Source organism: Heterodontus francisci, chromosome 2 (assembly GCF_036365525.1).
Source record: "Heterodontus francisci isolate sHetFra1 chromosome 2, sHetFra1.hap1, whole genome shotgun sequence".
NCBI lineage: Eukaryota > Metazoa > Chordata > Chondrichthyes > Heterodontiformes > Heterodontidae > Heterodontus > Heterodontus francisci.
The window spans coordinates 25,224,483-25,251,802 of NC_090372.1; the positions used below are offsets into that span (position 1 = coordinate 25,224,483).

A 27,320-nucleotide genomic window follows, 5' to 3' on the forward strand; every position below is an offset into this window, starting at 1 on the left:
ATATAGCATCTTTTGCATCCTCTAAGATGTTCCAGAGTACATCACAGCAAATTAATTACTTTTGAACTGTAGTCTCTGTTTGTGTAGGTAAATGTGACGCTCAATTTCACACAGCAAGGCCCCACAAACAGCTGTAAGATCAATATCAAGTTAATCAATTTTGGTAGAGAGGAGAACGTTGGCCATCTGAACAGAAAAGGCTGTCTGATTTCAATAAAAAGAGTGGCATATATTTGTGTGATGTTCCCTTTGCTGCAGTCATCAGGACATCCTCTCTTTCTGGATTCTATCTAGTCACTATATCTGAACATGCACCTAGTCCTGTTCACCCATCACCCTTGTGCTCACTGATCTGCATTGACTTCTGGACCACCTTTTGATTTTAAAATTCTCATCCTTATGTTCAAATTCCTCCGAGGCCTCACCCCTCCCTATCTCTGCAACCTTTTGAACCCTCTAATTCTCCAAGATCTCTGCTTTCAATATTGGCTTCTTGTGCCTCTCTGATGTCATTTGTCTCACCATTGGCAGCTGCATCTTCAGCTCTCTAGGCCCTAAGCTCTGAAATTATCTCTAGAAACCGCTCAACCTTCCCCTCTTCCTTTAAGACGCTCCATAGAACTTACCGCTTTGACCAAACTTTGATGACCTGTCCTACCTTCTCCTTCAGTGTCAATTTTTGCCCGATTCCACTCCTGTGAAGCCCATTAAAGATGCGTTATAAATGCAGGTTGTTTTTGTGAAGGACCAGCAACAAAAAGAACCGGAAATATGAAAATAAGCGTCCTGCGATTCCGTTCATTTCCGTAACCCTGTTATTTTGCATATAGATGTTTTCAGAAAAGTACTTTGGTGGCTGTTATTCAAATAGAAAATAATTGGAAAGATGTGAAGGATGTTCAAATTGCTAAGGACCCAGGCTTGAGGATTGGATAGATATGTTTACAAAGAATCTTAATTGAAAACAGAATTTTTGATTTCACTGAATTGCCTGTAATCCTATGCAGTACAGGAGGGGAAGTGCCTGTAAATTTAACATATTTTCTCGGCCATCTGCAGTTCTGTTGTTTTCTGTTGCCTGGGAACATAAGGCTGGATTTTACCTAAGATGGACGGGAATTCGCCACCAACGTAAAACCATATTTTACGGGTCCCAGGCTTTAATTGTCCCGAGGCGGGACTTCCATCCACTTGAAGGAGGAAGTCCTGCCTTAGCGCCGCCGGGAGCAGTGCCCACTGCTGGGACTGCAGGCCAGCCCACAACATGGAGCCAGGAGTGAAGGTAAGTTGGGCATGCCTCACCAGGGGGATCGGTCGTGCCCTGGTGAGGCTAGGGTGGTCGTTTGGGTGGAGGGGGGCGTCTTGCGTCCCGGGGGTGCATTAGGAGGCGGGGGCAGCCCTCAATCAGGCACTCTGTGCCTAACTGCCATGGCAACCCCCCCCCCCCCTTACCGGTGCCTGGAAAGGCCGGCAGCTATCACTGGGCCATTTTCTCCCCCCTGCCCCCACCCCCCCCCCCTTCCCGACTGCCGTAAAGTTGGCCGGAGCAGGGCGGGATGGCCTCCCAATCAATTTTAATTCGCCCCTACACCACCATCCGACTGACTGGGGTGGCGTAAAATTCAGTCCATTGATTTTATGTAGAACTCCCTCCTCTAACATTATGACATTCCATTCAAGGTCTCATGACTGGAAACAACGAAGGGTGAATCCCTAAGGATCAGTTAACATGAAGGAAACATTGCAGCCTTTCTCTGACACGCGGGATAAAATATTCGCTCAGAAATCCTTCATACATAAAATTATTTATGGAATACACTCAGTGCACCCTTCCATAAATGATGTAATCATTAATAATAATTTTGTTAACCATCCAACACCCTTTCAGACCCTGACAAAAACTACTGCAATTTGGGAGTAGCATTAGTTGGAGCATCGGAGTTTTGATGGAGTACTGGGAGAGGCAAAGTTGAGGTGCTATAGCACTACCACTGGCAGGAGGGTGTCATTAGTGTGCAACAAGTTTAGAGGCAAATTCCATTACAAATATGGATATAGGAATTTATTTATAATAGAAAAAGTTCACACTCTCATTTCCTGTTTTGTTTCCTTTTTCATTTCCCTGCTGAACTTTCTATATTCAGACTGGATCTCATTTGTATTGTCAACTTGACATCTGTCATATGCACCCTTTTTTTGCTTGACCTTTCTCTCTCTTTCATCATCCAGGGAGCTCTGGCTTTGCTTGCCCTACCTTTCCCCCCCACCCCCCACACCCACTTTGTCGGAATGTACCTTGACTGTACCAAACCATCTCTTTAAAGGCATCCCATTGTTCTGTTACAGTTTTGCCTGCCAATTTTTGATTCCAGTTTACCTGGGCCAGCTCCATTTTCGCCCCACTGAAATTGGCCCTCCTCCAATTAAGTATTTTTACTCCAGGTTGTTCCTTGTCCTTTTCCATAGCTACCCTAAGCCTTGTGCTACAATGATTACTGTTCCATAAACATGCCCCTCCTGACTTTTGATCCATTTGTCCCACCTCATTTCCCCAGAACCAGATCCAGTAATGCCTCCTTCCTCATTGGACCAACAGCAGACTGATGTAGAAAACTCTCCTGAACACAGTTCAGAAACTCTGAAGTGACACACAAACTATTTCTAAAACATTATTGGACTGCAAACTTGGCTTCTTGTGGAGGCTGGGCCTTTATTTTGTTACGATTTTATTACGATTCCAGGATATTATTATCCTGGATTATTATATTAGGATAATTAAACTCCCCCATTGTCACAACTCTAGTTTTTGCACAGCTCTGTAATTTTCCTGCAAATTTGCACCTCTATATCTTTCCCACTATTTGGTGGCCTATTGAATACAACTAGTAGTGTAATGGTCCCTTTATTGTTTCTTAACCGACCAAATAGATTCTGTTCTTGTCACCTCTAGGACATCCTCTCTCTCTCCAGCACTGTAATATTCTCCTTAATCAATACTGCCTCCCCTCCTCCTTTCCTTTCTTCCCTGTCTTTCCTGAACATCTTGTATCCAAGAATATTTAGTACCCAGTCCTGCCTTTTTTTGAGCCAGGTCTCTGTTATTGCCATGACATGATATGCTCATCTATTTATCTGCACCTTACCACACTTTGTGCATTTGCATACATGCACAGTAAACCTAATTTAGTCCTTATTGCATTCCCTCTTACTCTGACCCCACCGAATACCTTACTATTTCTTACTCAAGTGCTTTCTCTCCCAATCCTTTGTGCACCTATACAGGTGCTACCTCCTCCAAAACTGGTCCCAATGTCCCAGGAACCTGAAAACCTCCCTCCTGCACCATATCTCCAGCCACACATTCATCTGCTTTATCCTCCTACTTCCAAATTCACTAGTGCATGGCCCCGGCAGTAATCTGGAGGTTACTACCTTTGACATCCTGCTTGCTAGTCTCCTTCCTAACTCCCTAAAAATCTGCCTTATCTCCCTTTCTAACTATGTTGTTGGTACCGATATGGACTACAACCTCTACCTGTTTAATGCCACCCCCCCCCCCACCCCTCCCCCCACAGTCATTCAGTAACATCCTCGACCCTGGCACCATCATACCATCTTGGATTCATGTCTGCGGCTGCAGAAATGCCTGTCTGTTCCCTTAACTATAGAATCCCCTAGTACTATCACTTTCCTAATCTTCCTCCTGCACCCCTGTACAGCTGAGCCACCTGTGTTGCCGTTGATTTGGCTCTGGCTGCACTTCCCAGACGAACCATCAATCTCACCAGTATTCAGGACTGAATACCAGTTGGAGATTGAGACATACTCGGGGGACTCCTGCACTACCTGTCTGGTCCTCCTTGACTGTCTGTGGTCACCCATTCACTCTCTGCCTGCACACCCTTAAACTGCGGGATAACCAGATCCAGAAACATGCTTTCCACAAAACTCTCAGCCTCGCAAATGCACCTCGCCTTTATCCAAAGTGTCAAAACAATCAAATCCAACACTTAATATGAAATGGCCAGTAATTCTCCTTAATACTGTTGGTATTATGGAGAATAATCAGTATGTGTATCTGTTTCTTTGGCCCAACGGTCCCCGACCCTCTAATCCCACTTCACCTCAACACTATACTTAATCTTCAGACCACATGTACAATGCCACAGGAGGTTGGCTAGTTATTAAACTATAGTACCCTCATTTCTGTTTTGTGTGTGGTGTACACTTGCTCTTGGTCATTCTAATGTGTCCTTTGTCATTAAACTCAGGTTGAGTGTAAACCAGGTGACAGATGATGGAGCGAAGGTACTGGCTGAAGAACTTACAAAGTACAAAATTATTAAAATCCTTGGGTAAGTGGTGAGTAAATGTATTTGTGCACAATAAATATACAATATTATGCGTGATCAATCTGTGAATTATGGCTGTAGGTTCTTGAGGCCTACTGAACAACCAAAGAGTTGGATCCCTTTCAGCCACTGACCTCTGCTCCTGACCTTGCTGGATTAACTGGGGTTGGGGTAAATCATCTAGGGGTGAGGGGAGGGAGTGGGTGCCATTTCTCTTCCTGGCTTCCAAACTTTTCTGGGTCCAACCTGATATTCCTGCCCCTTCCCCTGAACCCCATGCTGTGCCTCTTGCTCCAGCTTTATCTCCTTCTGGTGCCCAGACTCTGAGGAAGTTCAGACCAGGTTGATTACATAATCTGACACATTGTCCAGGATTTTATCTGCGCAACGGGGGTCTCAGTCACTGGCAAAAATGCTGGCAAGAGCCTTGCGTCACCTCTAGGGAAGGCCTGCCGCATTACGTGCTAATTAGACACTTAAGTGGACAGCGGGCCTTCCTCATCTTCAAGGACCCTAGCGATGGAAGTCCTACCTGCTGAGAGCTGTCAGCCGATCAGAGGCCGGCAGCTCTTTGAGCAGAGCCACCACGGAGGCGATGGCTGCGGCCAGTACTGAACTCACTGATAGCTGTGGATCGCTGAGGCACCTAGCCCAGAGGTGAGTCAGGACGGGAGCGGTTTTGTGGAGAGGGGGCTGTAGGGGGGGCCGGCAGCAACAGCAGGGTGGGGGGGGGGGTGGGGTGTCTCTCAGCGGACCCTCCCCTTCCCGATGCTGGGTTGCCCAATCAGGCACTAGGTGTCTTTTAATGAGGGGACGCCCCCCCAGTGAGGCAGAAAGCAACCTGCACAGTTTTGCTTGGCGCGCTCCCCGTGTGGCAACAGGTGTGCCTACCACTGGGCTAATACCAGCAGAGGTGGGATTTGACATTAATTGCCCATCAGTTGGCAGCGGGGCAGAGTTTCCTCCCTGCCACTGTCCCACCTGATTAAATGCTCTCCCTGCCTCCAGATCCGTTGGGGAAGAGCATAAATTTCCCTCCATTTGGTGTGAGGAAAATCATTACATTTGTACAATAGGCACTAGTTTTGAAAAAGTGGCTGTGATTGTTCACTTGTGTGCTGCACCATCCCCACACCCTCATTTTCCCTTCCTCCCTCAATACATTTTGATGCGAACATATGAACCGTGATGGTGATAAAAAGACCCTCTGGTCCAACCAACCTCTCCCGCAAAACTGCAATGTGTTGAGCATCGCAGTATTGCACTGTTCACCCCACCCCACCTGAAACCATGGGATCTCCTGAGGGAGGCAAAACATCAGATAAAATCTGAGGCCAATTTCCAGGAATTGTCGGGGGGGGGGGGGGGGCGGGGAATGAGGTGAATTCTGACAAATTTCTCTTTGACCCCACTTAGGCAATCAAAACTATTCCAGGTGGTCACTCTGGCCCTTTTTAACATTTCAGAGTGCTTAGCTCTTGTAAGAGGTGATCTCTGCCCTCAGGCAGGAGCAGGATCCAGCTCTTGCTTTAAAGAATTCAGTGAATGAGCATGATTACTGAGTACTCGGTTGGAGAACCCGAGCAATAAGTTTTCTAAATTCACATAATCCCATTGCTGTAGTCCTGAGTTCCAGTGCATTAATGCTGTGCTATTCATTCTCATTGGATGCTGTTGCTAAGCTGGGCATGAAATGTTTCTAATTGTTTTGATTTCCAAACTTTGATGTTTTGACTGCAGTTGTCACCTTATAGCACCCATCTATAAAAGCTTAATTCAATACAGTTTTGTGTATCAGTCTGAAAAACAGACATTCTGTCAATTAGAATATTTTTGAAAGTAGCAAAAATCTTTTTCTTCAATAAGTGACTAAATGTTGCTTTCTGAGACAGATAGCACAGATTGAAATCATTGAAAGTAATAATTCTGTTTTAATTAAGTGGGCGGCGCAGTGGCGCAGTGGTTAGCACCGCAGCCTCACAGCTCCAGTGACCCGGGTTCAGTTCTGGGTACTGCCTGTGCGGAGTTTGCAAAGTTCTCCCTGTGTCTGCGTGGGTTTCCGCCGGGTGCTCCGGTTTCCTCCCACCTCCAAAAGACTTGCAGGTTGACAGGTAAATTGGCCATTGTAAATTGCCCCTAGTGTAGGTAGGTGGTAGGAGAATGGTGGGGATGTGGTAGAGAATATGGGATTAATGTAGGATTAGTATAAATGGGTGGTTGTTGGTCGGCACAGACTCGGTGGGCCGAAGGGCCTGTTTCAGTGCTGTATCTCTAAATAAAAAAAGAACAAAGCGGTTCCTGATAACGCAGAGCATGCGCAGAGCGATCGCAGACGTCCTCCATGCAGGCGAACATTTGCCAGCTTGCCAGTATGAATCCGTGCATGCACACACACGATGCCAACATGCAATGATATCCTCACCCTCAATAGCTGCCTCCATTCCCCCAAACAGTACCCTACTCCCTCCCACCATCTGTGCTTCAATTGTCGCTCTCTTCCCCCGGCCTCTCACTTCCCACCTCGCTGCTGCCTTCCATCAGCCACTCACTCCCCCTGCCCTCCCGCACGCCCCCATGGCCACTTCCCCCACCCCCAGCCACTTGCTCCTGCCCTCGTCGCTCCCCCCCCCCCCCCAACCCCTCGCTCCCACCATCGCTTTTCTCCTGCCGTCGCTGCTTCTCCCCTTTGGTTGCCACTTCCCTCGGCCACTCACTCCCGCCCTTGCCACTACCCCCCTCCCCACGGCCGATTGTTCCCCACTGCGCTGCCCGAAGAGGTGGGGAACGTGCCACCAAAGTGCAAGGCAGAGAGCAAGGGGTGACGGGGCGACGCAGGAGCGAGTGGCTGAGAGGACAGAAGCGGTGCAGCCTGAAGTAAGCGGCCAGAGGTGGTGGGGGGGAAGCGTGGACTGAGCGGCCAAGGGGGGGGATGTGGTGCTGCCAGGAGTGCGTGGCTGAGGGAAAGCAGCAGCAATGCAGGGAGCAAGCGGCAGTAAGATGGGTACAGGAGGGAGCGGCGAAGGGAAGTGCGATGGCAGGAGGGAGCGGGGCGGCAGTCGTAACTGTTGAGGGGATTTGGGTTTAATTTGTGTTTTGTGATAAATTGAGCAGCGCCATCTTTATGACTGGCAGCTGCTTGAGACATCGCAGACAGTGACGTTTCAATGGATGAGGCTGCACTTGTGCATGTGCTAGTACTGCACCACCTAGTGTTTGCATTGTCAGCAAACACAACCAAAAGCGAAAGGCTTGAAAGACTTGCAGTGCCTTTCATGACTGCATGATGTCCCAAGGTGCTTTACTGCCACTTTTGAAGTGTGGTCACTGTTGTAAAGTAGGAAATGCAGCAGTCAAACATAGCAAGGTCCCACATACAGCAATGAGAGGGATAATTATTGGCTAGGATACCAGGGAGAACTCCCCTGCTCTTTTTTGAAAGAGTGCTATGAGTTCTTTTACACCTTTCTGTGAGGGAAGACTCAGCCAAAAGACAGCAGCACCAACATTGCAGCACTTTCTCAGTACTGCACTGTAATCTCCGCCTAGATTTTCTGCTCCAGTCTTGAGTGAAACTTGAACCCATGACCTTCCCAATTAAAGGTACTACCTACTGAGCCACAGCTGACACTATATATTTCATAGCAGCTTTGATTACAGTCATCTCTTCAGCTGTAATAAACCAGACGAGAAGAGGTGGTGATAACTTGCTGGCAAACATACTGCAATCGTGTTTCCTTGCTAACCCTTGCTGAATATGACCAAGACAATGTGGGGAAATGTGAGGTCATCCACTTTGGATTCAAAAAAGACAAATAAGAATATTTTCTTCACCGTGGGAAGCTAGGAACTTTGGAGGAGCTGAGAGATTTGGGAGTCCATATATATAAATCACAAAAAGCTCATGTACAGGTAAAAATGGCAATCAAAATTCATGTCCTTTATCTCAAGGAAGCTGGAGTACAAAGGGAAGAGGCTATGCTTCAGTATAGAGCCTTGGTCAACCCCCATCTGGAGTACTGCATTCAGTGTTGGGGACTGCACCTCAGGAAGAATATATAAACCTTGGAAGGGGTTCAACGCAGATTCATCAGAATGATACTGGGCATTAAGGGTTAAAGTGTGAGGATAGGTTGCATAAATTTGGTTTGTATTCCCTTGCATGTAGAAGGTTGAGGAGTGATCTGATCAAGGAGTTTAAATGATAAAGGAATTTGATCGGGTATATACAGAGAAACTGCTCCAGTGGGGGAATCCAGAACAAGGGGGAATGATTTTAAAATTAGAGCTAGGCCATTTAAAGTGAAATCAGAAAGCACTTTTTCACAATGGCCAGTGGAAATCTGGAACACTTCACCTCCCCACTGCCCCCCCCCCCCCCCCCCCATGGTTATTGGGTCAACTGAGACTTTCAAGTTTTTTGTTGGGGAAATGTATCGAGGGATATGGCGATAAGGCGGGTAAATGGAACAGAGGTACAGATTTAACTGAACGACGGAACAGACTTGAAGGGCAGAATGGCCTACTCCTGTTCCTATGTTCCTAATGGCTTACTCCTGTTCCAATGTTCCTAATAGCCCACTGTCAGTCTCTAGTGGTAAAAAAACTTGTATTTCAGCACTGGGTTCTCTGCTGCTCACTTGTTGGATACTTTGACCGTGTTGTGTCCTGCTTTGATGCCCCAGTTTGTTCAAAATCAGATTCATTGTCTGCCTTTAACTTCACTTGCATTCACAGGATCTCAGTCAATATATACCAATGAATCCATATAAAATGTTTTTCTTTTAATTTTTCCTGAAGTAAAATCACAGAACAGCAAAAAATTGAAATTCAAGCACATCATCAGCGCCAGAACGTCTTTCTATGACAACAAAATCCATGTGGTGGAAGTCTTTTTTGTATGAGGAAAGCATATTGAGAATGCGCTACTTACTCTATTTCTATCATTTGCATTGATTGTCACTAGTACGATTACTACTCGTGATTACACCTGTCACTGTGCTGCACTTCATCACATCAGATCACTACACTATGTGAAAAGCATATCCAAGACAATCATTACAGTTATTCTCTGCAGAGAATGAACCCTGTTCTCCATCAATAGAATTTAAAGTGCTAGTGTGGCAGATTTTTGTCTCTATCAGTTAGGCATTGAGTTTTGCCTTGGCCAAGCGCGGAGATAAAAATTGGGCAAGAGTCGGGAGTGAGAATCATGCGTGTCTAACACAACCCAGTGGCTGTTCCTTCTGGCAATTACATTGATCCCTTTCTGTCAGTTTTCCCCCCCAGACAAAACTCAATGCCCAGTTGGTCAGAGATGAAAATCTGCCCTAGTTTGTTTATGAAAAAGCATTTGGGAAACATTTTTATTTATTTTACGGAAACACCATGGGATTTTATAACTAGAGACATAAAGTATAAAAGCAAGGAAGTTATGATAAACTTTTTTTTATAAAACACCGGTAGAGCCTCAACTGGAGTACCGTGTCCAATTCTGGACACCACACTTTAAGAAGGATGTGGAGGTTTTAGAGAAGGTGCAGAAAAGATTTACGAGAATGGTTTCAGGGATGGGGGACCTTAGTGATGCAGATAGATTGAAGATGCTGGGTTTGTTCTCCTTAGAAAAGAGAAGGTTGAGAGGAGATTTGATCAAGGTGTTCAAAATCCTTAGGGGTCTAGACAGAGTAGATAGGGAGAAACTGTTCCCAATGGCGGAAGGGTCGAGAACCAAATTTAAGTTGGTTGGCTAAAGAACCAACAGCGATGTGAGGGAAAACTTTTTTTACGCAGCAAATAGTTAGGATCTGGAATGCATTAGCTGAGAGTGTGGTGGAGACAAATACAATTGTGGCTTTCAAAAGGGAATTGGACAATTATCTAAAGAGAAAGAAAATTGCAGCGGTATGGGGAAAAGGTGGGGGAGTGGGACTAGCAGCGTTGCTCTTGCAGACAGCCAGCGCAGACACAATGAGCCGAATGGCCTCTTTCTGTGCTGCAACCATTCTATGAATCAATGAAATTAAGCCAATATAAAAGGAATTTAATAGGCCCAGTTGCGTATTTTCTGATCATATTCCATCACATTGCCCTTTTTGCAAACTTCTTGAGGTAGTGCATGATGATGCCAGAACAGGAAGATTTACAAATTGCAGATAGCAATTACTTGCCAATATAGGGGTCACCCCACTGTTGAGTCACCTATCTTAAAACAAAATGTTATTTTTCCAGTCTGTACAGGAATCAGATTACTGATGTTGGTGCCCAGTTTGTAGCCCGCGTTGTTGAAGAATGCCCATGTCTTCGAACGTTAAAGTAAGAAATATATTTTTTGTTTATGCAAGTTACTTATACTATATTTAATGTTAATGGCAATATTGAGGCCAAGCAATAGCAGGTTGGAATTACAAAACTATTATATAAACACTAAGGAATCTCAGAGTCATCGCAAAGCCCATTAAAGAAAGAATTTGCATTTATATAGCAAGGACCTCCCAAAGTGCTTTACAGCTAACGAGGTAATTTTTGAAGTGTAGTCCCTGTTGCAATGTAGGGGAGCAGCAAGATAATGACCGAATAATCTATTTTAGTCACGAGTTTAGAGATAAATATAGGCTTGAACCCTGGAGTGACCTCCCGTGCTGTTCTTCGAATACTGCCATGGGACCAATCCTTTATAGGAAGACAGAGCGGGCCTCGGTCATCTGAAAGAAAGCACCTCTGATAGTATAGCACTCTGTCAGTACTTGACTGAGTGTCAAGATGGCTTATGGGCTCAAGTCTCTGGAGTGGGACTTGAAACCACAACCTCCTCACTCGGGCAAGAGTGCTCCCATTGAGCTACAACTGAAGCACTGTTACCACTCAGCAGGTTAGTTTGATTATTATAAAAGTTGTATCAGTGCTGCAGAATAATAATAATATGCAAGTTATTTTTCTTTAGTTGACTAGATGGGAAGTCCTCGAGTTTATTCAGCAGTTGCCTCTTAGCCACATAAAGAGGGAGACAAATTGTTCAAATCCATTTTAATCCAACAGGGCTTTTGTTTCAGAGACGTGAATCTGCTTCTTAATGAATTTTTCCAATAGTTGAGTGTGTTTCCCCAGTGAGTAGCTGAGCCGTTCTGAGCAGGAAGGCCACAGATTTGATCTCTGGTCTTTGATGAGCTGACTGACCCCAGTCAGGATACACGGGAATGGTGATGGGGGACGGCGTGATTGCAACAATTGGGCTTAGCACCCCTAGATTAAGAAGAGGAAAATTAGTCAGGGTTGCCACTTCCACCTGCTTTCCAGCAAGCTCCGCGTGTGACTGTTCGATGAGGACAGGGTCAGGCTTGGCTATGATGCTAACACTGTTTTTATCCTTATTGCACCCATCAGCACTTGCTGTCACTGCTCACAATGATGAGGCAAAGTATTTGATCATGACCAGCGTGAAGTAGACCAAATCCAGCAAGAAGCCAGGGGAATCTGGGTCTGTAGTAGTCTATTTCAGTGCTGTATCTCTAAAAGAAAAAAAAAGAAAAAAGATAAGATGGTTAGGAAGGTATATGGGATACTTGCCTTTATTAAGGACGGCACAGTGGCGCAGTGGTTAGCACCGCAGCCTCACAGCTCCAGGGACCCGTGTTCAATTCTGGGTACTACCTGTGCGGAATTTGCAAGTTCTCCCTGTGACCGCGTGGGTTTTCGCCGGGTGCTCCGGTTTCCTCCCACTGCCAAAGACTTGCAGGTGATAGGTAAATTGGCCATTGTAAATTGCCCCTAGTGTAGGTAGGTGGTAGGGAATATGGGATTACTGTAGGGTTAGTATAAATGGGTGGTTCTTGGTCGGCACAGACTCGGTGGGCCGAAGGGCCTGTTTCAGTGCTGTATCTCTAAAATAAAAAATAAAAAAATGGAAATCATGGATAAATGGCATAAAGAGCCAGTTATGACATTTCTCCAGAGTTTCTGCTGAATTTCCAATGGAAGCCCCCACTGTAATTCTACCCTAGTAAAACTACTTCTTGAGCAAGAGAAAGACAATGAGTTACAAAGTGAGAATTGCAGAGACTGATCGGATCTTTCTCCCCAGTGATGGTGGTGACTCAACATAGACCAGAGATCAAAGTGACCATTTACACAGTTCTTTGAGATATTCAGGGCCAATAAATCCAGACCTCTCAAAACATGGGCTAATTGAGTATGAGGAATTGAAGTGGCAGAACTGGGAAGGGGAAAAATCTTTCTGAAGCAACTTGTCGGTTGAATTGGTCGAGGTGGTAGAACCCAATCATTGTCAGTGCCCATCATAGGAACAGCAGTAGGCATTTAGCTCCTCGAGCCTGTTCCACCATTCAATGATATTATGGCTGATCTGCGATCTAACTCCATGGGTTGGATTTTCCCTACAACTTCCGAACCCTGCCATCAGGCTGAAATGTGGGTCAGAAACCAGCACTGTGTGGGAAACAATCACTCATTGTGATTTTTCCCCGGGGCAGCCAGTTAATAGTGAGAGGGCAAGCTCGCCATCCAGTTAAGGACGGTGGGTGGGCTCTCAAAGCTGGAAGGCCAATCAGAGGCCTTCCAGCTTGAAAGAAGCAGCAGGCTGCAATGGCAGGTAATTAAGGGAGAGGGCACTTCAAAATGGAGGTGCCGCTCCCCAACTTTTTAAAAGTTTTATTAAAAAAATAGCTTTTGCAGCTAAGGCACCAATTTGGTGGGGGGCGTGGGTGGCAGGGGAAGCACTAGCCCCCTGGTCTGCCACTGGGAGTTAAACCTCCAAGCAGTTAAACTGGCCCCTGGCACCTGTGGGGACCTGGAGGCCGACTGGGTGCCGGCGAGCTCCAAAACTTCTACAACCTTACAGATAAATCCCCTTCTGGCTCTCTGCTGTTGGGATACTTTTTGTGGGCACTGAAGAGTCCATGAAGGGAAAAAGAGAAACTTCAAATTTGACATTTGGGGCTGAAACAATATATTTTATAAAATATGTAATATAAAGGTTTTTTTTAATCAATCTGTTATTGCAGAATTGGACTCAACAAAATTACAAGCGAAGGAGGGAAATTATTAGCACAAGCAATCCAAAAAAGCAAGGCCATCAAAGACGTAGGGTAAGTATACAGTGTGGTCTTTAATGCTCTTCTTGGTGTTTGTAAAATAACAAGATATTTTTGGCTGAGGAAAATCACTTAGATCATTTTAATTTGATAACCCAGAATGACCCTAGATTCACCCCATTGCAGTTAAATGTTTATTAAATGATTCTGGGTTTCCTCTCCATATTCTCCCTGGAAGTCCGTGCCACGTGTGGATCGCTGTTTGGGTAATGAAGAACTTCTTGACAAAGGACCCAGGTTTGCCTTTAACAGGTATAAACTCTTTTCGTAACTTTGCACATTAGTTTAGAATTAGAATTAGAACATTACAGCGCAGTACAGGCCCTTCGGCCCTCGATGTTGCGCCGACCTGTGAAACCATCTGACCTACACTATTCCATTTTCATCCATATGTCTATCCAATGACCACTTAAATGCCCTTAAAGTTGGCGAGTCTACTACTGCTGCAGGCAGGGCGTTCCACGCCCCTACTACTCTCTGAGTAGTAGATCTACCTCTTCCATATCTTAAATACCTCTGCAAGACTTTTCTCAATCAACTCCTTCTGAGGTTGAAAAGCCCTTGGGCAGGATTTTGAGTTTTGCCTTGGGATCCTGACGTCGAAGTGACATGGGGGTCCTAACCCCACATTGAGTCGGGAGCAGTCAACCGGCAATGATTTTCCCTGAATTGACCAATTAGTGGCCAGAGGGTGCACCCTCTGGCCCACTCAAGGATGGCAGCTGGGCTTTTGTTGCTGGAGGGCCTATAGGAGGCCCTCTAGCATGGAAGGAACTGCAGCCTGCTGTTGCAGCTAAGTGCGAGAGAGGGTGTCTCCATACTGAGGCAACCTCTCAGCAACTTCTAAAACTTTTGAATTAAGAGATGGCCACAGTTGCTGGGCTGCCCTTGTAGAGGGGGATCCCCTGTACAGGGCATCCTGTGGCCGTAGCTATTGCCAGGTAGGCAGGGAGGGGCTCAAAGGCATCCTGGAGCACTGGCCCCTGGTTTGCAGCTGGCCTGTTCATAACCCCACAGGGGGTCCAGAGGCTGACTGGAATTTTCCAGATGGTATCTGATAATTGGCCAAAATTGGCCTTTTACTTTATTGGCTATTCGCCACTTGCAGGCAGGTAGCCCTTCAACTCCTTATCCCGCCTCTGGGAAAATGGCTCGGGGCAGGATGGTGTCGGCAAACTGGTACACCAGCCAGTGGCGTGAAATTACACACCCTCCCTCCTCCATTTTCGCCCTGGCAATTCAGCCCCATGTTTCTGAAGCGTTTTGTTATATCTAAAACCTCCATCATCAAAGATCAGTCTTGTGCTTCTTTGAATTGCCTCCGATGCTTGAATGTCTTCCTCAGAACTGGAAACAGTACTCAAAGTTTGGCCTAACTAGAGCTCTATAAAGTTTAAGCATGATTTCCTCTAACTCATATTCTACTATTTTGGCTAAAGATTGAGTGTCAGGTCAACCAGGATTATTCTATCTCTTTCAGTTTCATCTGTAAGTATTTTAGCTCCATTCATGGAGTGCATAGGTTGCCTATTTTTTTTCTTCCTATCTGCAGTACTTTAACCCCACCACCTCATAAATCAGAAGACAATCTCCTAAAAATCAAGAGGTTTTGTGTAAAAATCATGTGTTTCTATTTTTTTTTTACAAGCATGCACCAATATAGATTGACCGTTGGTTTAAAAGCCTCATTCATGGTTTATTTAATCTCTGACAGGTTATATGAAGCTACAGTTAGTCCCATAGTTTACCTATGGTTATAAAAGCAGACCCAGAGTTTGGTGCTCAAGAACCCTTCATCTCCATGCACCTCTCTCCCCATTGAATTTTCTTCCTTCTTCCATTCCAAATTAAGGCTGATTTTCCTTCCTATTGGGAATGTTATCGAGTTCCATATTCGTTAGTTCCGCAGCCCTGGACACCGGAGTGTAAACTCGGTGCATTGGCTCCCTAGGTCAATGTTGTTAAAACTATCTCCCTTATCCTGTCAGCTAATTTGTAGACTCAGATTTTCATGACTCTATTGCTGGAATACAGTAGTCAGTCTTACAATGTAAACAGAGTAAGCTAAGGCACAAATGTCATTCCATCATCTCGAGAACTGCAAAAGCACCAAATATAAAAGCATGATTGGTCATAAATGGAGACCAGGTGACAGCATCAAGACTCAGGATAAGCATGATCTCCAGTGATACTGGGTCTCCAGACTATGGAATGCTTATATGAAAATACTATCAATGGCACTCCATCCCCATCAATACAAACCAACCTTTTAACAAAAAGCCATATAAGCAAATAGAATTTGTTTACTGCTGGAATGTGCATTTCAGGCTTAGCTTGCTGTCTGATCCACTGTAAAATGAGATTATTCCCACATCAAAGTCCGCAAACAGTCCCACTTTAGAGGAGATTTGGACAGTTGGATCTATAATATTAGCACTATGCTCAGCTAAAACTGAGCATGATCCTGATAAGTAACTCCACAAATTGTTATTTCCTGAACACACACACTCCATGACTTACTGCTCTGTCCCAGCAAACACTTTGTATTCCTACCCTTTTGCTTTGAGCTGCCACAATAGACCCAATCGCCCATTTGTCATGAGTCTATGCGATCGCCACCTCCGAATAAAAGTGACCACTGTGGACTCCCTCAGAGCAGAGCACCTGGCCCAGAAGTCAAATATCTTCTGATTGGCTGCCTGTACTGAGATGCAGATGTTATCCTCTTATCATCTGACAGAATGACACTACGATGAGCGGTATCGCGATCTAGAGTCAGTATTTATCCATACACGGTTGTCATTATGTCATTTTGCAAATGTTCAGTGTTGGAAAATCGACAAGCCATTCAGTGATTGTAGAGCTGAAATTGTTTATATGCTTAGTGTTTGTTGTGCCTTTAACAATAGCAGGATACTTATCTCTTTAAAAGTGATGAGTTGGAAGCTCAGCAAATTATATATAAGAAAAGCCGGCAGCAGCTTCAGGGCCTTATCCTGCCCTTGGAGATGGGAACGGAGGTGGCGGAGCAAAGAAAATGGCAAGGGGTGCCATTCCCGATGACGTCCAGGGCAGGGAATGCCACTTAAGGGCATCTTCCCACCTGCACCACAATTTTATAGAGAACGGAGGGGCCCACCGCTGCGTGGAGACACCGCCAGGTGAGACCTGCTGGCCTCCTAGCAGGGCTGGGGGGGAGGGCCCCTCCTTTTGAGGGCAATCTAGGGCCACAAGTGGGGCCTACAGGCAGCAATGACCGCCAAATAGGAAATACTACAGAAAGCCGAGAGGAGTATAGCACTTACCTTTTTGGTCTTTTATGGGCCCTACTCTTTCCTTCGTCATCCTGTTATTCTTAATGTATTGATGAAACATCTTTCGCTTCACCTTGATTTTGCTTGCCAATATTCTTTCATGCCCTCTCTTAGCTTTCCTAATTTCCTTTTTGATTTCACCCCTCCACTTTCTATACTCTCGGCTTTCTGTAGTGCTTCTTATTTAGCTTGTTCAATGGTTAAACCTTCACTGGCAGTACTAGCTTGTTCAATGGTTAAACCTTCACTGGCAGTACATCTTCTGTTCAGCTGTGATTTGTTGAGTATAAAGCAGGCGTAAAGATCTGCCTTTCATAGGAATAGGTCTTCAAGGGAACACATTCTGCCATTTAATCAGAATCTTTTCCTCAATTCCATCTACCTGTCTTTGCTGCATATCTCTCGATAGACTTGCCCAACAAAAATGTATCGATCTCCTATTGAAAGCTCCAGTTGGCCCCCAGCATCCACAGTCTTTTAGGGAAGAGAATTCCAGGCTTCCACTAACCTTTGTGTGAGAAAGCTCTTCCTGATTTCCCTCCTGAGCGGCCATACTGTAATTATGAGATTATGTCCTTGTTCTTCATTCATTAGAGGAAATAGTTTCACAATTTCTACCCTATTGAATCTTTTCTAACATTTCAAATCACCCCTCGATGCTGGAGGAAGTTGCTGCGAAACTATTTTTCCATTTCATATCTCCCCCTCCCATCCTTTCATGGATTTATATTCTGCACCTTATTCTTTATTCTTCCCTCTGCTTGTGGATCATAGAGCGTTCAGCTTTGTAGTGTGTATCTGTCTACACCTCATCATCGGCAGGACCTTTCAACACGCACTTCTATTCAGCAACTTTCATACCAACTTTCTCCAAGATCTGAAAGAACATCCATTTAAAGTTGCATTTTTGCCACCAGTTTTCTGTTTTTTTCCAGCAGAAAAGCTCCTTAAACAAACCAGCTCTGGAATTCCCTTTGTTGTATCAAAAAGTATGCAAAAAGAAACTCGAATGTCTTTTGGTTACAGAAATCTAACACACGTAATCAGCATGGCCATCCATTTTGAAAGAGAAATATGGAAGTATTTTCTCCCCCTTAATTTTTTTAGCGTGTATTATAAATAAGTCATGGTAAACCACCCTGCAAATCAGGACTGTACTTTGCTGAGCTGTGCTAAACACAACTTGCAGGATCTAGAACTAAAGCAAAGAAAGAACTGCATTTATGTAGTATTTTTCGTCACCTCAGGGTGTCACAAAGTGCGTTACAGCTAAAGAAGTACTTTTCAACTGAAGTCACTGTTGTAAAGTAGCTCACGTTGCAGAAATTTGCACAGAGCAAGATCCCACAAACAGCAATGAAATAAATCTGTGTTTAATGATTTTAGTTGAGCACTAAATATTGGCCAGGACACCGGGGAGAACTCCCACCTCCTCTTTGAAATAGTGCTGTGGGATCTTTTAGTCCTACCTGATTTAATGTCTTATCCACAAGACTTTATCACCGACAGTGTAGCATTCCCTCAGTACTGCACTGGAGTGTCAGCCTAGATTATGTACTCAAGTCTCTGGAATGGAGCTTGAATCCAAGACTTTCTGACTCAGAGGCTAGTGTTCTGCCAACTGAGTAACAGGCAACCTAATCCGACAACTACACAGGTATATTTCTGTTTCCCACAATAATAACCCTGATACCTCTCTGGGTGAGACTGCTAATGGCGACCAGTACTTTAAAGCAAAAGTGAATCTTTGATACTCCTGAAAATGATTTTTGCTTCACTGTAACCTCATCACCATAGCAGTTAGAGCTCTTCAACCGAAGTGTGGCTGTCAGATGCCAGAACAGCTCTTAGCAACAAAAAAACAATCTTGTCAGAAGTATCATAGAAACTTAACAGCACAGAAGAATGCCATTTGGTCCATCACATCTGTGCCAGCTCTTTGAAAGAGCTATCCAATTAGTTCCACTCGCCTGCTCTTTCCCCATAGCTGTTCAAATTTTTCCTTTTCAAGTACGTATCCAATCCCCTTTCAAAACTTCTTGTTGAATCGTCCTCTGCCACCCTTTCAGACAGTGCATTCCAGATCAAAGAAACTCACTGCGTTTAAAAAAAAATTCTCATCGTCTCCCCTTGGTTATTTTGTCAATTAATCTTAAATCTGTGCCTTCTGGTTGCTGGGCCTGCTGCTAGTGGAAATTGTTTCTCCTTATTTACTCTATCAAAACACTCCATAAGTTTGAATACCTCAATTAAACCTCTCCTTAACTTTGTCAGCTCGAAGGAGAATAATTGCAGCTTCTCTAGTCTCTCTGCATAACTGAAGCCCTTCAACACTGGCACCATTCTAGTAAATATCCTCTGCACCCTCTCTAAGGCTTTGACAGCCTTCATAAGTGTACTGCCTAGAACTGGACACAATATTCAAGCTGAGGGCTAACCCGTGATTTACAGTGAAATACGGTCCTGTTGCACTGTAGTTTTAATGTCCTTAAAGAACCAGCTAGAGAAGTGGCAAATGTAGATAAATACCACTCTGAGAGTTCCTGATTCTTTTAAAAAGAATTGTTACCCTGAAGAACCAACACCATGCTTGAAAAACGCTACACCTCAAAATGTTTTGCACACATGGTGAACTTCCAGTTTCAGCATGCCAACGTGGGAAGGCATCAAGCAGAGGTCAGAGGCTTGTTCTGAGGGGGAGAGAGAGAGAATCAGAAGAGTCACCAGGGCTAGCCCTGTGTATTTCATGGAGACAGGTCATCGAGTAGCATTGTCATTGGTTTGGCAGCAGCTCACCGAACTTTCCTCTTCAACAAAGACAGTTCATGGCACAAGGAGACCATAGAGAGGGGAAGGAAAAAGTATAGTTTTAAAAACAAAATTCTTGTTTTGCAGCTTCACAATTGTTGATTCCTAAACTGCTAGTGAGATTCTGATTCCTGGCAGTTAGTGAGAGGTGGCTGTGTTCATTATTCTTTGTTTACTCTTGGAGGGGTATTTCTCTACGGCTAGTACCCGTCATGGAACATGTTATTCGGTCTGCGGATTTTAAAACCTTATGTAAGATAACGGTTCTGTTTCTTAAATATAGCGGATTGATTAATGATAAAAAGGTCACTTTGTTTTCACACGTTGTGTATCTGCTTTGCTTGAATCTGTAGTGATTGTCAGTTTGAGAAATTTTGAATTTAATTACAGGATGTGGGGGAATCAGATTGGAGATGCAGGTGCTATCGCCTTCGCTGAAGCTATAAGAAACCATCTTTCTTTAAAAGAGCTCAGGTAATCACATTCCTTGCAGTGTTTTGATGACATAAACTGTTAAATATTTGCTTGATAAGGACAGTTCATCCCCTGAGGACTGTTACCTTGCTGTAATGGTGATAGAATGTCACAGAGCAGCCCAGTCCATCCAGTGCTCTTGGCTAGAGAGTGTACATTGATGAGCTGCCCAGACCTCTCTCCCAGCTTTTCTGGCACAAGGAGGCCTTGTAGTGGGTAAGACTGCCTGTACTCCTCTCTAGAAACTTGAGTGTCTTTCTATTCTGGGGTGAGGAAGGGTCTCCCCCAACATTTCTAAGGTCTACTTCATGCCATGGGCTGTTTATAAACACCATTCATGGCTCAATGGTAGCAGTCTTGCCTTTGGGTCGGAAGGCCCACTCCAGAGACTTGAGCTCATGGTCTAGGATGACTGAGGGAGTGCTGCTCTGTCAGAGGTGTTGTCTTTTGGATGAGCCGTTAATCCTAAGCCCTGTCTGCTCTCTCAGGTGGAGGTCTCATCGTGCTATTTGACAAAGAGTAGTGGAGTTCTCCCTGGTGTCCTGGCCAATATTTGTCCCTCAACCAACACCTCAAAACAGATTATCTGGTCATTATGGGACCTTGCTGTGCGCAAATTGGTTGTCACATTTCTACAGAAAAAATAGGGAAAATGGTAGAGGAGGAGGAGCAGCCTTAGTGATTAAGGATGAAATCACTTCAATGATAAGGGAGAATATAACAGGAGGTAAGCAGGCAGTGGAGACTTTATAGGTAGAATTAGGAAATTGCAAAGGATTTAAGGTTGCAGTAGGATTTGTGCATAGGCACCCCTGGTAGCAGCTGTGAAGTAACAGAATATATAAATGCAGAGATTAGACAAAGTTGTAGCAAAGGTAGAGTGGTTTTAATGGGTGTTTCTAACTTTCATTTAGATTGGGATAAGCAGACCAGCTCATGTGAGAAAGATAGTAGTGAAATTATTGAGTTTGTAGATGGGGTGCCAATCAAGCTGGCTGCTTTGTCCTGGATGGTGTCGAGCTTCTTGAGCATTGTTGGAGCTGCACCCATCCAGGCAAGTGGAGAGTATTTCATCACACTCCTGACTTGTGCCTTGTAAATGGTGGACAGGCTCTGGGGAGTCAGGATTCCTAGCCTCTGACCTGCTCTTGTAGCCACAGTATTTATATGGCTACTCCAGTTCAGTTTCTGAAAAGTGTTAAATTGCGAGGAAAGATTACACAAACTAGGGTGTATTCCCTGAAATTTAGAAGGCTAGAGGCGATTTGATCAAAGTTTCCCAGATATTAGGGGTAGATAGAAACTATTTTCGCTGGTTGGAGAATCTTGGACGAGGGGTAGAGTCTAAAAATTAGAGCCTGGCCTGGATTGAAGTTGGGAAACAATTCTACATGCAAAGGGTGGTATTAGCTGGCAGAGGTGGGTATATGGAGGTCGGTCACAGATCAACCATAATCTCATTGAATGGAGGAACAGGCTCAAGAACAGGCTCAAGGAACTAAATGGCCTACTCCTGTTCTTATGTTCCCTTCATTACCCTTCAACAACAACAACTTATATTTATGTAGCACCTGTAAGATAATAAATATCCCAAGGTGCTTCACAGGAGCATTATAAAACAAAATAAGACATTGAGCCACGTGAAATATTTCGATGACGAAAGGCTTGGTCAAAGAGGTAGATTTTAAGGAGTGTCTGAAAGGAGGAAAGCTAGGTAGAGAGATGGAAAGGTATAGGGAAGGAATTCCTTCAAAACTACTTCATTGGCTGTAAAGTGCTGTGGGACATCCTCAGGTTGTGAAAGGTACTATATGAATGCAATTTCTTTCTTTAGCCAGCCATTTCCTAGTCTTTCGTCATTGCAGTTCTCTATATGCGAAAGTGGAGATGAGGTGGAGGCCCCATCCAATTTTTCATGCTGCATTGGGTGGAAATGTCTGGCATTTCTTTGGTGCCTCGCCCTACTGGCGAGCCTGATATCCAGGGAATTTTAGAATTGAGGCCTTTGGGGACCAAGGGGCAATGTAGGTCAGGGAACACAGGGCTGATGGGTGACTAAAAGCTTGTTCCAAGAGGTAGGTTTTAAGGAACATCTTAAAGGAAGAGAGAGAGATCTAGTAGGTTAGAGAGGAAATTCCAGAGTTTAGGGCCTAGGCAGCTGAAAGCACAGCTTAGAACCCCGTATCACTGTAAGTCTGTGGTGTGGGGGATTGGACCATTCCTTTACTACATTGTCTAATGTTTGATTCTTCAAGCTGTCATTAATAGTGTCTAATGTGTATTAACAGTATTTGTGTCCTTTATCTAGCCTGGCAGCCAATGGCATTTCCACAGAGGGCGGGAAAAGTTTGGCGACAGCACTGCGAGACAACAAATCCCTGGAGATATTTTGGTAATAGTCTCAGCTTCAGAACATCCAGCTTTATCTGGTGAACAGCAGCATTTCATCAAAGCTTCATTGCAGTATCCCAAACTTTCTGATTAATCTCCTTAGCTCTTCAAAAGGAAGAAGTTGCATTAATGTAGCCTCAGGATATCCCGAAATGCTTTACAGCTAATTAAATACTCCTTGAAGCAGTGTTCGCTCTAAGCTGCGCAGCCATACAGCAACCTAGAAGTTCCTCACAGGTTGGCCCCCCATGTGCGGCCACGCAATAAAACTTAAGGGTCCTGCGCACTTAAATGAATAGGCCACGCACAACAAAAGAAAAAGAGGGATCATTGCTTTGAAGTGTAATCAATTTTGTAATGTAGAAAACACATCAGCCAATTTGTGCAATGCAAACTCCCACAAGCACCAATGAGTTAATGACCAGATAATCTGTTTTAATGATGTTGAATGAGGGATAAATATTGGCCAGGACAATGGGGAAAGCTCCCCTGCTCTTCTTCCAAACAGTGTGATGTGTTCATTTACATCCACCTGAGAGAGCAGAAATGGCTTGGTTGGGTGCAGCTCAGCCTCAGTACTGCACTGAAATGTCAACCTAGAAGATGTGCTCAAGTCTTTGTAGTGGGGCTTGAACGCACCAGCTTTGCTTTAGCGGCATGAGGGATACTACTGGGCCATAGCTGACACCGTGCCAGTAGGACGAGGGTTGAAAGTAGCAAAAGGCAAATTTAGGACCATAGTCAGTGAGTTACCCAGATGCAGACTAATCAATTCATGGAATGGTTATACCGTAAAAAGAAAAGTAAACACTTTTGTGTTTACTGTAAAAAGAAAAATCCAACATACTAATGAAGCATACACAGTCGAATAGTAGACGGTTAGTAGACGGCTGTGTGTTCCCAGCTTTACTCTGTTTTTGTTAAAGATTTCCACCATTTTGGTTCTAACTTATGTTCACTGTGTTTAGACAACAATCAAGTTCAGAAGCTTTTTCATGTTTTCTTTTGTAATTAGGTTGACAGAAAATCTGTTGAATGATGAAGTAGCAAAAATATTCACAGAAACACTCAGGGTAAACAAAAGCCTGCTTCATTTGTGGTAAGTGTCAATGTACATTCTGTGCAATACATTTCCTTTGTCCCTGTTAGTCCGGACTGGATTTTGGACCCATGTTGGGTTTGCCAACTCCAGTTGGACTTTTACTGGAGATTTTATCGTATGATTTCCCACCTCCAATTGCCCCACCCTAACAGCCTTTTTTCTCATCTCCAATATTTTTATTACTAATAAATGAAAGACAGTGGAGGGAAAAACATACACAATTTTTCTTTGGAGTTTCTTGCATAGGTGTCCAGGGGATTAATCCTTTATTCCTGGACACTCCAGGACTATCAGACCTCAGGTACAAGAAGGTTGAAGGCACAGCAGCCAATGGTGGGTGAAAGAAGTGGGAGATGCTCAAGAGGGCAGATGTGGATGAACACCGAGTTCTCTGAGGTTGCAGAGATAGGGAGGAGTGAGGTCATGGAGGGATGAGAATTTTAAAATCAAGGTGTTGTTGGACTGGGAATCATTGTAGGTCAGCGTGCAGAGAATGAATAGGTCTTTTGCTAGTTAGGATACGGACAATGGAGTTTTGGATGAGTTTATTTATGGAGAGTGGAAAGTGAGAGGCCGGTTAGGAGAGCATTGGAATAGTCGAGTTTAAAGGTAACAAAAGCATGGATGAGGGTTTCAGCAGCAGACTGAGTGAAATGGGCAGGGACGGGTGATATTGCTGGACGTGAAAGTAGTTGGTCTTTGTGATGCAGATAGGAGGGCAACCCATGAGCCAATGTAATTACTTCCACTGATACTCACACATTTAGCAAAATAGAATTGAAATGCATAGTAAATTGACTTAATGATATACTATGCAGAGATAATATTTAAATATTTTATTTACAGGCTGATAAACAACAAAATTACAGAGGTGGGAGCAAATCATTTCTTCGAGATACTCAAAGAAAATACAACAATAAAAGAGATATGGTAAGAAAAGTATCATTGCTTGTGAATATGATAAAATCTTTCAGCACAAAAGGAGGCCATTCAGTCCATTGTGCTAGCTGTTTGAAAGAGCCAACCGGTTAGCACCCCACTTCTCTTTTCCCCAAAGCCCTACAATTTTTTCTTTTCAAGTATATATCCAATTTCCAGCTTATTGATATTGTCCTCCCTTTGAACTTGTGACATTGTGTCCTTGTTTCCATGGTGAATCTCCGTGCTGTGCACCAGAAAGGATTCTGCTCTCGGATAAAACTGTTTTGACAAAAAAAATGTTCCTGGCATTTAAACTGGCTGTCAGTGACTCTGGGGTTAACTTTAACCCCCAGAAATGGGCGAATTGGGGTCAGTTGAGATGTAAAAATGTTTTAAATCTCAAAGCTGTTCTCAACCTGCCCACTTCTGAATTTGAAAGTGGTAGGACGGGGTGGGAAGTCAATCCTATCGCAGGTGGTGGTATGAAACTTTAATTATTTTGATGAACCTCCCCATCCAAAGACTCCCAGCCCAGATCGGGGCTCTGACTAGACTGCACCTCCCCGCCATGCCCAGAACAGGTTCAGGGATTGGACGCTCCCAAGAGCTGGACCCCTAACACCCACCATCCACCCTATGGTACAACTAACAGAGCAGCAGGTTCCTTAGCTGCTCCTGCAGCCTCCTTCCCTGCCTAACAGACAGCCAAGCCTGTCAATCAGGCTGACTTCTGGGCAGGGAACCCCTTGTTGAAAAAAAAAAGGACAGTGTGGTGTTAGAAACTCAGTCTTCTGGCCAAGATTACTCCCACCGCTCACTGAACCCGTCCCTGTCAATATTGGGGCCTCTGTGTAAAAACCCTTTAATTTGTTGTAATAAGCAAGGAACCACATGGCTATGTCCAGGTTACATGCTTTAATTCAGCTTTAGATTCTGGTAACAGTTTTCACAGTTGCTTTACCGTTGTGCAGATGTTTAGCAGTCTGCCCTACAATGTGAAAGGAGTATCTGCATAGCACTGATATAGTCTCAGGCAACCTTATAGTGCTTGGAATCCGTGCTGCACCTCTAATAGGTCATAATCACATGCACAGAGTGAACCTTTAACTCCGTGTCTGCAATCATCCAAATGAGTCAGAAGCTGTAGGGTTCGAAATGCTGCTCCAGACAGTCCTAACCTGTGGAGATTGGGGCTCTGGCTTTGAATTCTGGGTTGACATCCAGTGGGATATTCATGTCCAGTGGGTGTGGAAGGCTTCCCCTCATCATATGGGTTGTGGGAGCCCATAAAACCCTCTCCCCATAAAGACTAACCACCCTATCAGCTGGTATAAAGATAGTTGCTGCCACGGAAGGATCAGTCATGTTGCAGCCCGTCAGATTGTGAATCAAATTGGTGAATCTTTCCACTACGTCATACTGTTACCCAAGACTGTGAAGATTCAACTAATGTTGTATCAGTAAAATTAGTATATGATGTTTGTTCTTTCAATGTGTCTTGTAAATAAGAACTGTTATATGTTATGCAGTACTTGGCAGTATTGTGGATCTCTGGGACAGGCATTAACCTGTTCTAATTCTTTCCTAATTAGCTTGAATGGCAATAGTATCTCTGCTGAAGAAGCCAAAAAGTTTGAGAAAGAAAAGAGGATTGTGCTATGAATGACATTTCCTGTGTGATTAATGTACGGGAGTCATTGTGAAGTCAGAAAAGTTCAACAGTCGTAACACTACATATGGAACAAAGAAAAAATCTGCCAAGTGTTTTCTATGTGGGTTCCGGGACAGTCTGGTGGTTGGCATCCTTCCATCTACGAAAGATGATGGACATGCAGCAAACAATCCACTTAGATGGGGTGTCTTCTCTCGGTGGGCCTTTGTTGATGGCTGTGAAGGCCAATCCTTGAGAGCCAGGTTCTGCCACAATTGCTGCATGTGAAGCTGCTAAGTGACGCTGTAAGGTGTTTCTGACGTTGGCGCCTGTTGCCAAGCTGCTGTAGCCACTGGTCATCGTGGTAATGCATGCCAGTCCACAGGATGTGTCGCCATTTCCCTCTTTTGCCAGCTAGTGACTTCGAGGTGCGATGGTTGACATCTAGGGCCTTCATGTCACACCTGCAAGCATCATTGAAGCAGAGCTTTGGGCGCCCCACTGGTCATCTGGCCCCAGCTGCCTCACCATACAGAAGGTCCTTGGGTATGCGAACATCTTCCATCCTGCGGACATGTCCAACTCACCGAAGCCGCCTCTGTTTGATTAGTGCCTTTGAGAGAACTGCCGCATTTGTGATTTTGTCCTGCCAGGATATACCCATAATGTGTTAATCTAAATTGGGACAGTCTAAAGGAACTGAAATGGTGCTGGAAAACCAGCATGTAAACCATGGTATTTCCTGCTGGCCTTTCAAGATATATTGAAAGTGTCTGTGATTCATCAGATATGAGCAACCTGTAGCTGCTGACACCAATCCCAAGGTTTCATTGCAGAGGCCTGAGCATAACCATGATATCTATCACTGAGTATGATTCTTCCACCAGAGATTAAAGTAATTTATACTGAAACATTTTCAAATTGGAATTTCTGTCATTCAAAGACATGCCAGCAGCTAAATATTTATCATAATTTATATGGTATGACATACTGGTGGATAATAAAATAAACTTGTGGGATTGAATAGACTTAAATTTGTAAAATTTTTTAATACATGTATATTCATATACATATAGAAAATTACATTTTTATTCCTTATCTCCTTTTTAACACATGAATGGAGACCTTCATACTTTAACATTATTACAGCAATATTGCACACACAATTCAATGTATTTTACCGAGATGTTACATTAAAAT

At 44.2% G+C, this 27,320-nt stretch overlaps 1 protein-coding gene across 5 annotated transcripts in view; it reads left to right on the forward strand.

Annotated features, from left to right (window-relative positions):
* The window catches only part of nod1 (nucleotide-binding oligomerization domain containing 1), a 57,077-nt gene extending 29,757 nt beyond the window's left edge, over positions 1 to 27,320 (forward strand). For 2 of the 5 annotated variants that reach the window (XM_068055742.1, XM_068055736.1), the window contains exons 5-12: positions 4,272 to 4,355; positions 10,581 to 10,664; positions 13,370 to 13,453; positions 19,972 to 20,055; positions 22,364 to 22,447; positions 23,462 to 23,545; positions 24,395 to 24,478; positions 26,062 to 27,320. In XM_068055742.1, coding sequence (XP_067911843.1) covers positions 4,272 to 4,355; positions 10,581 to 10,664; positions 13,370 to 13,453; positions 19,972 to 20,055; positions 22,364 to 22,447; positions 23,462 to 23,545; positions 24,395 to 24,478; positions 26,062 to 26,131 — 658 coding nt within the window. In that variant the 3' untranslated portion in view covers positions 26,132 to 27,320. Of the gene's footprint in view, positions 1 to 4,271; positions 4,356 to 10,580; positions 10,665 to 13,369; positions 13,454 to 13,637; positions 13,712 to 16,391; positions 16,621 to 19,971; positions 20,056 to 22,363; positions 22,448 to 23,461; positions 23,546 to 24,394; positions 24,479 to 26,061 lie in introns of those variants that run through there. The other 3 variants (XM_068055762.1, XR_010977361.1, XM_068055752.1) reach the window with 3 other exon arrangements.